Genomic DNA, 13,875 nt, shown 5'->3' on the forward strand with positions numbered 1-13,875 from the left:
AAACGTTTTGACTCCGGGGCCGCATTGGGGTAAAACAATTTGGCTGGGGGCCGCACTGTGTATATATATATATATATATATATATATATATATATATATGTATATATTATATGTAAATGTGTGTGTGTGTGTGTATATGTATATGCCCATGTATATATATATATATATGTATATGTATATGTGTATATATGTATATGTATATATATATATATATGTATATGTGTGTGTATATATGTATATGTTCATGTCCATGTATACTGTATGTATATATGTATATGTGGCTATTTCTATGTGTGTATATATAAATATATATATTTATATATATATATATATATATATATATATATATAAATGATAAATAAATGGGTTGTACTTGTATAGCGCTTTTCTACCTTCAAGGTACTCAAAGCGCTTTGACACTACTTCCACATTTACCCATTCACACACTGATGGAGGGAGCTGCCATGCAAGGCGCTAACCAGCACCCATCAGGAGCAAGGGTGAAGTGTCTCGCTCAGGACACAACGGACATGACGAGATTGGTACTAGGTGGGGATTGAACCAGGGACCCTCGGGTCGCGCACGGCCATTCTTCCACTGCGCCACGCCGTCATATATATATATATATATATATATATATATATATATATATATATATATATATATATATATATATATATATATATATATATATATATATATATATGCATTCATACATATATATTCTTTGCGCGCTAATTGACTTAAAGAGTGCACTTGCTGCATGTCACGTTATCGATGGTCAAATGCATTTTTAGATCATATGATTTGCCTGAGTGGCTAGGAGACGGTAGAAAATAGACTAGTAAGGACAAATAAAAAAATAAAAATACAAAAAAAAAAATGTATTTTTTTTTTTAACTTGGGATTTCCCGTGGGCCGGATTTTGGACGCTGGGGGCCGTATCTGGCCCTTGGGCCGTAGTTTGGGGACCCCTGCTGTAATGCCACAAGATGTGAATCATCTATTTTTGGAATGTGATACAGTACATTTATTTTTGGGAGATTGACTGAAAGACTAAGGTATAGAAATGTTCCCATTTACTATAAAATAGATTACATTTGGCGTATTTATTAAAGATAGTCCAGAATTTATTAATATTATTATGTTGCAAACTAATGTTTTTTTTTTTCATTCACAAAAGTGAAACCGAAATTCTCCCATTGATTCAATGATTTCAAGTTAGTAATACAATCTTGGAAGATGATAAAAAGTAGAAACGACCTTAAATTATAATATTTATTGGAGGAATTTAAGTCATTTTAAATAAGCCCAATTCCACCATATATATATATATATATATTTTTTTTTTAAATGAAGTTCCTATGTTTAATCTATTTGTATTGTCGCTCACCTTCTTTTATTTAACATGTTTTGTTTGTATGAAGATGTTGATTGCTCAGCCTGGTTATTTTTTTAATTAAATATTTTGGAAGTGCCTTAATTTGTCTGTATATTTTCATTATGAACTGTTTGTGTGTTTAGTTGTTCAATAAAAACCGTTGTTATTGCAGGAACAATAGAGAAAAAGCACCTAATATAATATATTACAGTAATATGCAAAATATAGATTTAATATTTAATAAGAAAAAACACAACACCACTATTAATGAATATATGAGTAAAACGTTTAGATATTGTGCATAATTATTGTGTAACAGTGCAGAATACTGTATTGTCACATGTCAAGTACTGCTAGGTGGCGCTGTGTTGAAAGAAGGATATTATTATTTAGCCAATCAGCGCACGGGTACAACCATAGTCGTCCTCCTTGTCCAATCAGAGGTGTCTATGTTGGAGCACTCTGTTGACCGGGGGAGAAGGTGACTTACCGGGGAGCTCAGTCGTATCGTCCAATTTATAGCCTACATGTTTTAAAAGAAAAAAGTCATTTTTCGACAAGTCAACCGCCATGTCTTCTTTTGGAAGGATACTGGGGGTTCTTCGGGGGAGCACCCAGCTCCTTCGACGCGGCCCACAAAGAATATTGACCAGAAAGTAAGCGATAGCATGTCGGCTAGCGTTTATGCTAATTGTGTTTGCTCCCTCGCTAACACGTCAATAAACAAATAATTATGTTTCGTGGTTGTCCCAGGGCCAGCGGCGGGCCGCACATCGAGCCGCAATACAGACAATATCCTCAGATCACCAAGAAACAGAAGTTTGAGGCGAATCTAATCAGCAGTGCGATGTGGTTCTGGATCCTGTGGCACTGTTGGCACGACTCCGATGCAGTGATGGTAAGTCCATAAAATACTTTAGCGGTTTTGTCGCGGTTCATTTGCTGCCAGGCGAGTAGAGTGTTGTAAATGCATCGCAGTAAAACACAGCAAGTAGTAGAGATTAATGTGCCATTGTTGCCTTTGAAGGGTCACTTTCCATGGCCCGATGCGACTGCTTGGACTGACGAGGAGCTAGGAATCCCAGCAGATGATGAGGAATAAGGTGAATGCTGCACCGATTCCCCAAATGGCCCCTTTCCAAGGATGTTTTACCCAGAGTAATTCCTGGTAATCTGTGTGGTTTCCACCACATTTTAAAGTAGGTATGTGTGTATTTGCTGCAGGCTGGATCTCCAAAGTGGTCACTCACTCGTGAGTTGCGACCGGACCGCTCTTTTCAGAGATCAACCGCTTTCGCGTTGTCGTCCTCGCCACTAAACATCAACACTGACAACGTAGAACACACATCCTAGTTTATCAACAATATTGCAATCTTCGGATTTGACGAGTAGTCGTGCCACAAAGCTCTGACAAAATCTGGCACGTTTACACTCGGCAAAAGCTACAATGAGTAAAATACTCACTGGAATTCCTATAACATAAATTATACATTTATCTGTGAGTCTGCCAAATACCTTTTAAACTAATAATATTTTTGGGAACCACCGATTACCTCGTGTTTTTTTGTGACTCTAAGTCCGAGCAGCGATGTTTACGCAAATTTTCCGTCACTCCCAATGCTAATTTCATGAATGTAATCAATTAAAAATGCTCTGTAACTGTGAAACCATTTAAGGAGCTTTTAAATAAGGCCAGCCATTCTAAGATGGGGTAAATATTAAGAAAGTTGTGAAATTTTTAACAAATGGTCACACTTCAAATATTGAGCCCCAGTGACTTTGTATTGAAGAAGTTGACCACAAATTACCATATTTTCCGGACTATAGAGCGCACCCACTAAAAATTTATTTTTTCTAGTTATTAGCCACAACGTTGTGAAATGAGTTAATTTACACAGTAATATTTTGTTCATGTTTAGTTACATATCTTGTTTCTAAATGGTGTTTGAAACACGGCAGTAAAATGGCTGATCAAACAAAACAGAAGTAATTTTCCTGGACCCACTAGCTGCAGAAGGTAGCTCTCCAATCAAACAGACTTAAAAACTCCACAGTGACGTTTTGGTGGATTCATTAAGTAATTTGTGAAACTGAAACAAAAACAGAATGCCATTGTGAGTTAATACTAACAGACACTTTTAAACGTGTTAACATATAAGCTAATTGTAACAACGTTCGCTTGTTTACGATGGCAAGTATAAATATACATGAAAACACTCCTACAGACATCACACATGGGACAGTTTAGAAAGTAGGAAACGTATATTGCAAAACTTAAATGAAGAATCCATACGAGTAGAAACGCTATGGATGACTTGAAGATAGAACGGCACTTCTACTTCCGGTTCAAAGCACTATTTGGAAGGAAATACTAGATGTTCACCCCGCTGCACCTGCAGTTAGTGTGAACTTGTCCAAAATATGGTGCAATAGCACAAGTGATAACACACCTTTTCGAGGTGTCTGCTTGTTTAATCAAAACTATTCATATTTTATAAGCCGCAGAGTTCAAAGCGTAGGAGATAAGTAGTGACTCATCGTCCGGAATTTACGATTTCCACTGCTTTTAATGCCATACATTTCTTAATATTTATCACAGGAAAAGTGTAATTACTGAAATCGTTTTTACAAGACCTGCCTGATGATACTGGTTTCATGTAAATATATTTTTAAGATTTTACACACATATCTACTTAAAAAGTCTGACCCATTTGGTTTGGAAGTTGGGGTTTTGGGAAATAACTTTACCTGGGTGTTTCATTTTTTATGTCCCTGTGGTGGACAAGTTGACTAAAGTAATTGTTTTCTTTGTAGATCATCTGGATTGAAGCTACAAGTCATGGTTGTACATTTACAAATAAAATATCTTCTAAATGCATACGATTGTTTTTGCCAATTGAAGTTGAACACGTTGAAATCAAAAGCGATGTATGTCATCAATAATGAGCCTTTTTTCTGTCTTTTATTTACACGCAATTTTTGAAATGCAGAAACAAAATGCATTAACAGTGTCTCAGTTTGCCAGTGTTTGTATCTCTTTTGCCAAATTAATCAAAAAAATCGGGAACCCACACGTAAACACAAAATGCCAAAAAGAGAGCTGCTTAGCAAAAAAGGTGGCAAAGAATGGAACAAACCCCGCCTGCGGGCCGGCTCGCGTTTTGTGTGTTTGTTTTAAAACAAGTCGACATGCAAAGGGGTTTAAAAGTGTTAGGAAAAGGACTCCAAATGGAGGACATGAAAGTCACTTGCAGGTTACGTGCACTTAAACCTGAGCAAAGCTTACAGAGAAAGAGCGCGTGGTCTTAAAGCTACTTGGCATCGCTAGTCAAGTTGGATCATCTCTCGGATGTCTCATTAACATTGAGCAGGAAGTGTGATCGGATAGAACCAGGAAGTTGATGTAAAAAAATGGAGAGCGTTCTTTCTGCGTTCACGATGTGGCTGGTGCTTTATCAAAGGTTCTGTTCATGGCATCATTCCCTGAGAGTGAACAACTGCAAAACACACAGCAGCACTAAACAAAACAAGAACCTCATCACTGAAGTTCCTTTGCGACCTCGGGATGCATCGACCACATTGGCTCAGAATACTAAGTGGCACAAGCTCAGGTGCGCATTGAGGAAGCTGACGCTTGTCTGTGTTGTTAAATAAAGAAAAAAAAGACCCGTTCTAGTCGCGCGCTGCACCAAACCACCGGCTAAAGAGAAGAAAACTAACAAGGAAAAAGATTTTGCTACATGACAGATGACCAGCACACCAACGCAAACACTTTTCACATTTACAGAAAACAAAAGCAAAGAAACCCCCTTGGGAAAGGAGAAACCTCAGAGTAGCTCAGGCTTGGGGTCCAAAATATAATAAAATTGTATCTCTTCATTAATAAATACATCAGGTTCCATAAAAATAACATTACAAAAAACAAAAAAGTCACAGAAAAAACAAATAAATTAAAATCTGAGTTGGAGGGTTTTTCCCCCGACTGACTCATGATTCCTATGTCAAACCAACAGGGGGCAGCAACGTTGCACTAAAGTGTACAAAAAAAGAATAGTGAAGAAAAAGAGAATGGGGGTTCATTATTGCTGGTGTAATCAAGTCTTTTTGGAGAGGAGCGAGGGGGGTTAAAGTACAAATAATGAGCACCATTTTGAAATTTCCGTTCCACCTCCTGGAAGTCCCTGTGGCAGCGACACCACCCTCAAAGATAGTCGCCAGGCAAGCGGCAGAAAATAAAAGCATGACGGATGTGACTCAGTTTTAAAAGGAGTCTGGATCTGGTTGGGTAAACCTCCACTCTCCCTAATGCCCACAGGAGCGTCTGGTGCTCCCTGGTGAAGAAGGTCTTCCTCCACCCTTCTTGTTCCTGGTGTGCTTGTCGTCTTGCATGTGCTTACGTGGAATCCATTACCCTGTCTCCCAAGCATGCACAGGCAACATGTTGAGCTTCCGCCAGTGGGAGAAATTCAAAAATAAAATGAAAAATAGTCAGACGAATTAGCGCCTTATTGTTTTTTTTGGAGCGTTCAGACAAAAACCCGATTGTGTCTGTTGAGTTTTAAAATCTTGCCCAGTCTCTGCTTGGCGGTGGCCATGCCTTTTTTAGGACGCTTGCCTGAAAACAAAGAAACAAAAGGCACATGATGAACTTACACACAGGGGTTCTCAAACACCCCAAGAAAAAACATTCAGACGCAATAAGAACTAGAAAAGCACTCGGAGAGCGCAGACGTCTGCCAAGTGCGATCTACCAGTAATAAAATAGGCCTGAATTCAGCCCCAAAATGTCATCACTTTTTCACCTTATCAATCAATGCATTATTTTTCAAGATAAAACCCAAATTAAAAAAAATCAAATTTTTTAAACAAAAACAGTTAATAGTTCTTAGTATTTTACATTTTGTGCACAGTTGGAAAATGGACAAAACAGAAAATGGGCATATTAACTTATTTTCTGCACATCTGTTTGAGACACCAAGTTCACCAGGAAGTAGTTTTATGTGGACTTGGGCTGCAGGTAAACAAACGTAGAAGACAGGACGACTGATGGGTCTAAACCATTGTTTCTTAACAATTGTTGGGCTGCCAAAATGATATGTTTCTCAGCTGTGGTCTGTATGGGCCGCAGCGATACTCAGTTGTACTACACTTTTCCACCACTTGTGGCAGTAATGACAATCTCAAACAAACCGAAGAAGTGTGGAGCTAAAGTCATTGAGACGTTCAAGTGCAAAACTATGATTAAAGTGGTGAAGCTGTATTTTCACTTGCACTTTTATTTTATTGACAGTTTAGAAACATTAATTTATTTTTTATTTTTAGCACAATATAATTGTATTGACATTTATATTTGTCACTTATTCAGGAGTCCCTTCCTATGCAGTACATTTGATTGAATAAATAATATTTGTGATTAACACATGCTTTCATATCATTTGACAAGGTTGTAAACTCTAAGTACCTTCAATATAATTATTGTGCACCATTAAAATCAAGAGTTAGATTAGTAATTCAATGTTAACATATGAGTTGGCCCCGTGCCCCTCTGTAGTGGAAGAGTTTGGCCCAGAGCGTTAAGAACCCCTGGTCTAAACCAAGTTACAGTTCTGGTTTGGCTTAGTTTTAAACTGCCAAGCATTGAAGATATAGTATAAATACTAACTGGATAACTTGATTAGCTACATCAGGATAGCGTTCACAAAAGAGGCGAACTTAGCAGAAACCATGTAAGGCGGGGGTCTTGTAATAAATATGTTTCTTCCAGTGTGCATCAATAGGCTATTGACGGGTACTTTTATTTAATTGACATTTTAAGAACTTTGTTTTGTTCTGGCTAACTTGACAGTGCACAGCTGCGTGAGCAAGCCACTCAGGGAGGAGGAAGGCAATGGGAAAGTGTCAATGCTGCTTATATACACATTGGTGTAAAAGTTCCATGGGACTCCAGTCCTGGCACTAATATATGTTCCCTTTCATTGATTTATCTTCATTTAAAAATGGAGTAAGCTGACTACATTTTCCAAGTAGCTTGCCCATCACTGCTATATCTTAATGGCGTAGTAGACCATTTTGCTTTTATTCTTTCAACTTGAGGGTGTGCTGTGACAGATACTAATGTGAGCCATGGGAATTTTGCCTAGAGAAAAAATAAAATAACAGTTAGATTTCACAATTAAGTCCAATAGTATGTGTCTGCAGACCCGAAACTGCACAATCAGACGCCTTATGGTTTTTCGAGAGGGTACACAGAATTGTATTTCTGTTTAATTTAATGCACACAGTATTAAGATTACCTTAGTTTTATTAACTTAAAAACAAAATGTGCCGGCCAAGCAAGCTTTCAAAAAAGGCTGAGCTATCTTGGCCTGAATATCACAATAAATACTATATTTGACGTGCATACAAGACTACCGCAATTGTAAACGTATTATAGTCAAACGTTCTTTACACTGTAAAATACAGTTGACAAATGTTTTTATAAAATTAATCGAACAACGTGATTCAGGTTCGATACCCACATGCCTACCACCATCCATCTTCTGTATCTATATCCACTAGTTTAGAAAATAGGTGGTCCACAAGTGTGGGTCTGCAAACGCGTATGCTTGTCAGTCAGTCTATGTTGACGGCTTGTGTCTTTGAGTGCAGTTAAATAATCTGCCACTAGATGTCAGCAGCTAGCTAATGACATGTACCGGTCATTAAATGATAAATGGGTTGTACTTGTATAGCGCTTTTCTACCTTCAAGGTACTCAAAGCGCTTTGACACTACTTCCACATTTACCCATTCACACACACATTCACACACTGATGGCGGGAGCTGCCATGCAAGGCGCTAACCAGCAGCCATCAGGAGCAAGGGTGAAGTGTCTTGCTCAGGACACAACGGACATGACGAGGTTGGTACGAGGTGGGGATTGAACCAGGGACCCTCGGGTTGCGCACGGCCACTCTGCCACTGCGCCACGCCGTCCCATTAGCAGGTAGCTAATGCCGACCTTTGTAGTCACAAAATATAATTAGTGAATTTAGAATCACTGAGGTAGCAGAAACAAATGTGGATATATATCTGGGGAAAAAATCCTAAAAACTCTAAATTGGGCTGCAAAAAAACCCTGTTTATTTGCAACATAAAGTCTTGTTTTGCATAGTATCACAGCTATCTTTGAACCGCTTCTACATCATGTTCAATGTTTGGCAAGTTGACTTAAAGATTTAGACTCCTTCTCTCCTCCTTTCTTCTCTGCCTTTTTTTTTTTTTTACTTGCAAACCCAAGTTTACTTCAAACTACTTCCGGGGAAAGTTGGTCTCTCAAATGGATTCGCAAAATATACGTTCATATGCCCATTATCTGTTTTGTCTGTTTTCCAACTGTGCACTAAGTCTTGTTTATTCATTTTAGGTCTGGAAACAGATATTAAAAAAAAAAAAAAAAAAGGTACTTAGTTATTTTTGTTTGGTTTTATATTGAAAAATGAATAAACGAACGATACACAAATTATTGCATTTCGGATATTTCTTTCAGTTTGATGAAACTCCGCCCATAACTTTAGTGGAATGAAAAACAGAATGAACAATCTTGTCTGTCTCCACTGTCTTTGTCTTTGCGCGCCGCTAGAAGACACAGAGACTCCAACACACGCAAGGTAACTTAGTAGAAAATATTCAGATTAAGCCGAAGATCTAATCACTTATCCCATTTCAGACATTTCCTGAAAGTTACATAAACGGCTACAACTTTTTCATTTTTTGTTTTAATTAATTGACAAACAAACTAACGCAAACGATTACGTAACCTCTGGTAGAGGTAACAAATCTTTTTTGGAAAATAACTATTGTGAATTTAATACAGTAATTTAGTACAGTATTTTCCGTACTATACGGCGCACATAAAATCCTTTTATTTTCTCAAAAGTCGACAGTGTGCCTCACAACTTGGTTCGCCTGATGTATGTATTAAATCTGGTGGTGCTTAACGACCTCAAAGCAATTTTATTTGGTGCATAGTGTAATGATAAGTGTGACCAGTAGATGGCAGTCACACATAAGAGATGTGTGGGCTGCAGGTTGACACCTGTTCAATAAATGATGCTGGCAAGCAACCGTAAGCAAGTAACACCAAAACTTTGATGTTTCATTCACAATATAGAACATTACACAGCGCTCAAAAATCAGTCAAAATGTTTTAGTACGACTTTGGTAAACTACGACGCCGCACCGCTTGATGGATTGTTGGAGCATTCCGGCTACCGTAGTCAGATGTACTGTGCTTCAACATACACGTTTTATTATGGTGTGACCCCAAAATGGGGTCAATTAGGAGACATTATCTGGCGTTTTGTTTTACAATATTATGCAAAGCCAACTTTTCTTACCTAATGGTACCTGCTGTTGTGTATTTGGGATCTGAGTACCGGTAAGTTTTAAAAATGTGCGTGTGTCCGCCGTTGTAGTCTATGCCACAGTTAATAGCTCCTTTTGCTCTATCCTCTTGTTGTGGAGCATTCATCCCCGCTGTTGTCATTTCTAATATAAAGTAGTGTACAGTTCTAACTTATATATGTCAGTAGACTCACTATGGAAGCACTAAAAACTACCCGTACAACAATAATGCTGAGGAAAAGACGCTGTCCGAGTGGAGCCACATAAATTAGAGCCGCCCACAAAACGGCGCTTCCTGAAGAGTCAGAAAGCGGTTTGAAGAAGGTCTGTAAAACAGTCTATGCAACATTTTGACCGAAGAACCACCATTACATGTTATGTCCACCACAAGGAAGTGTTTTAAATGTAGAAAAAAAATCACAATATGACTCCTTTATGTGCATTCTAATACAGTGCGCCTTTTGTATGAAAATAGACCTGACAAGACTCGCTCGACGGCAGTGCGTCTCATAATCTGGTCCAAAAAATATGGTAAATATATTTCCTATTAGGAAGTACCTCTGTTTCTATACACTGTCTTGGTTTTAGTATGATTTAACACATGGTGGTGCTTATATAATGTAATTATTCTCTATAAAAAAAGTGTTCTCTGTTCATATTTTTGAGTGTCTGGAATGTATTACTTGGATTTTCATTATTTCTTGCTTTGGTTTTTTACTTGGACGTTTTGGGATCTTTTTGGACCTTTTTAAACTATGTTAATGAACTTTCTCACAAAAATTTCCAAAAAGGACCATTTGGGCGAAAGTGAACATGAACTAGCCAGAAAAGATTGGCGACCAGTGGATTATACAATCTCCCTGGTGGAGGTGATAACAATAATGAAAGTGCAGACCTTTAGTGGCTTGATTGCTGATGGGTGGAGGGTTGGGGGCGTGTCTCTTGGAAGGGTGCAGAGGGGGCGACATGGAAGGGTCACAGTATTGGTAGTCGGGCTCGGGGCTGGGGAGCCCATGATTGTCCCAGGCCTCGCTGCTGTTGCCTTGGCTGTCCATAGGGCTGGCGTCCCCCTGGTGCTGGTGTGCCGGCCCCCTCTGCTGCCCCTCCTGGCTGGGGACAGACCACCAGGACTCCTGGGAGGCAGCCTCCTTCTCCGAATTGGTGGAACAGAGCAGGCCGGCCATGGACAACATCCCCTGAATGGCTTCTTCTGTGCTGGGTGAGGTAGGACGTTCTCTGCGGACAAGACACACATTTGGTAAATGGAAATTGGGTTATACTTGTGTTGCGCTTTTCTACCTTCAATGTACTCAAAGCGCTTTGACTATTTTCACATTCACACACACATTCATAGCTGCTATGCAAGGCCCTAACCACGACCCATCAGGAGCAAGGGTGATGGGTCAAGGACAAAAAGGACGTGACTATGATGGCGGAAGCCGGGGATCGAACCAGGCACAGCCGCTCTACCAACCGAGCCATGCCGTCCCTATCCAGTCTATTTGTTTTTTTTACCACCTGTGACGCCCTTATACGGTCATCTTCCCCCATCATTCCTGCTTACCGTTTGAGTGGTTTGTGGTGAGATTGGTCCAGCTCGATGGTGTGTCCTGAAGCTTTCTGCCGCGCCGCCTCTTCCTCCTGGGAACTCTCGGAATCCTCATCAGAGGATGATGACAACGGGGACACTTTGCGCTACAATACATTTTAAGTTAGCAATAAAAGGGCAGCGGATATTCTTCTAATTCCAAATAAACATACCCGCGTCGGAGCATCGCTGTCCGAATCCGTATCTGACGTAGAGTCTGAATGTCCTGACGTCTCTTCCCTGAGCTCAGTCTTCACCCTCTGCAGACCCACTGGACCACACAGAGCAGAAACGGAGATGAAGATGGTGATGTCACACTTGGAGAGGAAAGTACGAAACTCACAGAAGAGATTGGCCTTGTGGGCCTCGCCGTGCTGCCCTCGATGGACCTGCATCCTCTCAGACTTGTCTGTGGTTTTCGCCTGACCAGTGGCTTGTCTGTCAGCCTCTGTCTTCACCGGGCTAGTGCCGGGCCGCCTCATGACCCTGCGCAAGCGACGCAGCATTAGTCATGTTCCCCGGTAATGTCGGGTACGCGTGTTTCCGTTTCGTGCTTACTTGATGATCCTGCCGTTGACCAGCGTGAGTCGAAGGTGGTTCTCTTCCAAAGACTCGGCGGCCGCGGCGGCGGCAGCTGAGGCCGTCGACACTTTGTTGAGCTTCCCGTGAACCTTGGCACAGAACGCCGGATCCTGTGGAGAGGCAGTCGGTCAGTCTAAAAAGTGGAGTTGGGCATGTTTACGTTTGTTGTTCCATCAATTTGGATCAAAGTTAAAAGGAACTATCCAAACTAATAATGTGTGGCACTGCACTGATACTGTGTTGGGGTTTCATAATGGTCATCTGCCATCTAGTGGGTAAAAAAAAAGTCTTTTGTAACAGATAGCTGCACAGAAAGTAATATGAGACATGCAACTTTTGTCAATGAGCCAAATAGTAAACAGAAAAAGAAGAACCGGTTCCCAGTGTATCAATTCCTTGGAATCGCTTGCCATTTTGTCAAGCGATGCTCTTATCAATGCTTCCAAGTGGGGATGAAGTCATTACGCAATGTGATTACTGCATAGTGACGTCAGATCTCAAGATGGCGATGCCTGGTCGAAACAAACACTAACATTTTACAAGAAAAGACTGCAATAGCGCTATTTGTAAGGAATATAAGGATGCTATTTCATGAAGAGGACATGCGAGCAATATGCTGAAACATTTGAACACACAGCAAGCAATAATTATAAATGAAAGTCACGTTTTTGAACACCTATCTAATCCCAGCAGCAGTAATGCAAGCATGTCATCTGAATACAGCAGGTATTAACTCACCGCCGATCATGTTAGCGCTATTATTTCTTCAATTAAAATGAATGCCTTCTCAGTTAGATGAGCATGACGAGAGACAGATTTTGACTGGCTTCGACGCGGGCAGCCCCAGTTCACGTCTGCCGCTAGATAAATGTCACCGGGCAGCGACTAAGTTTGTGGTCTATTTGCTGCAGTAAACCTTCCTAATTTTCAGTAGGTGAATGTTCAATTCAGAGAAAAGTGGAACATTTTAGTCCAACCAGATTTTCTCTCAGTCAGATTTATACAGGTGAAACTCAAAAAATGTGAATATCGTGTACAAGTCCATTCATGTCAGCAACTAACTTTAAATGTGAAACTAGTATGTGATATTAACTCACTACATGCAGAGAGATATGTCAAGCCTTTATTATCATTTTGATGACCTTGCTTACACTGAAACCCCACATTTTCTGAGATTTTCAATTCACGGTTTTCATAAACTGTATGCCACAATCATCAAAATTATAACCAATAAAGGCTTGACATATCTTTGCATGTAATAAGTTAATATCCCATGTTACTAAATGTTACATTGTTGTGTAATTTCCACATGATTTATTTTGTGAAATTCTACAGAATAATATTTATTAAATGTAGTTTTTAAAAAGTACTTTTTTTTCTTCTACGCTACGTATGTGACCTCACTGTAGGCTTTCTAATGTCATTTTACATCTAAACTAAACAAAATTGAGGCTAATCCACTTTTTTTTCCCCAAATAAGAATCGACAACAAATTGATAAGTTAAGGAACTGAATCGAAAGTGGAATTGGAACCTAACGGTGCCATATGTAGAAAGGTCATGTCAAGTCATCATTAAATGGCCCTGATATGTCAAAAGACATTAATAAATACTGTTCTTTTTAAATACCTCAATAACTGATACCGTTAGTTCAGCCGAGATATGCTCATTTCAAAATTAGATTTACAGCCCTGAAATCTTGTTATTGTTTTTATTTCGATTTGTCCCGCCCTCTACCCTTTAACCAATTAGAAAGTCTGTGAGTGTGTCACATCCAGGTTGCCAGTCACCTTTGTCTAGCTACTGGCACTGGTAAAGTTACTAAACATGTCAGACCTTAGTAAATCTAAAATGCTTGGTTCGACCCTCAATTTACTAATGACAAAGCCAGGAACAAAATGAGGATTTGTATCGGGGATGCCTTTAAAATATGGAGACGAT

General features: G+C 39.6%; 2 protein-coding genes across 4 annotated transcripts in view; one reads left to right on the plus strand and one right to left on the minus strand.

Annotated features, from left to right (window-relative positions):
- The first annotated feature begins 1,826 nt into the window (after positions 1 to 1,826).
- On the plus strand, positions 1,827 to 5,878 carry ndufb2 (NADH:ubiquinone oxidoreductase subunit B2). Of its 3 annotated transcripts, none has more exons than XM_061959594.1 (4): positions 1,827 to 2,037; positions 2,135 to 2,279; positions 2,409 to 2,484; positions 5,697 to 5,878. In XM_061959594.1, exons 1-3 carry the CDS (start codon positions 1,952 to 1,954, stop codon positions 2,481 to 2,483), a joined length of 306 nt encoding a protein of 101 aa, XP_061815578.1. In that variant the 5' UTR covers positions 1,827 to 1,951; the 3' UTR covers position 2,484; positions 5,697 to 5,878. The 3 variants fall into 3 exon arrangements, with proteins under 3 accessions (XP_061815578.1, XP_061815577.1, XP_061815576.1); XM_061959593.1 differs by lacking the exon at positions 5,697 to 5,878 and adding an exon at positions 2,606 to 4,259; XM_061959592.1 differs by lacking the exon at positions 5,697 to 5,878 and adding an exon at positions 4,196 to 4,259.
- kdm7aa (lysine (K)-specific demethylase 7Aa) overlaps positions 5,451 to 13,875 on the minus strand; it is a 30,460-nt gene continuing 22,035 nt past the window's right edge. The window contains exons 12-17 of the mRNA XM_061959591.1: positions 11,912 to 12,045; positions 11,697 to 11,839; positions 11,527 to 11,624; positions 11,330 to 11,460; positions 10,661 to 11,001; positions 5,451 to 5,996 (exon numbers count right to left, since the gene is read on the minus strand). Of these exons, the coding sequence (XP_061815575.1) occupies positions 5,908 to 5,996; positions 10,661 to 11,001; positions 11,330 to 11,460; positions 11,527 to 11,624; positions 11,697 to 11,839; positions 11,912 to 12,045 (936 nt within the window). The 3' untranslated portion in view covers positions 5,451 to 5,907. The remainder of the gene's footprint in view (positions 5,997 to 10,660; positions 11,002 to 11,329; positions 11,461 to 11,526; positions 11,625 to 11,696; positions 11,840 to 11,911; positions 12,046 to 13,875) is intronic.

Source organism: Nerophis lumbriciformis, linkage group LG05, assembly GCF_033978685.3.
Source record: "Nerophis lumbriciformis linkage group LG05, RoL_Nlum_v2.1, whole genome shotgun sequence".
In the NCBI taxonomy this organism is placed as follows: domain Eukaryota; kingdom Metazoa; phylum Chordata; class Actinopteri; order Syngnathiformes; family Syngnathidae; genus Nerophis; species Nerophis lumbriciformis.

What these genes read in the sequence shown, in the direction of transcription:
- ndufb2 (XM_061959594.1), top strand. Translation starts at nt 1,952, where the DNA reads ATGTCTTCTTTTGGAAGGATACTGGGGGTTCTTCGGGGGAGCACCCAG. An exon ending in CAAAGAATATTGACCAGAAA is followed by an intron (nt 2,038 to 2,134) that starts GTAAGCGATAGC and finishes TGGTTGTCCCAG; the next exon opens with GGCCAGCGGCGGGCCGCACA. An exon ending in ACGACTCCGATGCAGTGATG is followed by an intron (nt 2,280 to 2,408) that starts GTAAGTCCATAA and finishes TTGCCTTTGAAG; the next exon opens with GGTCACTTTCCATGGCCCGA.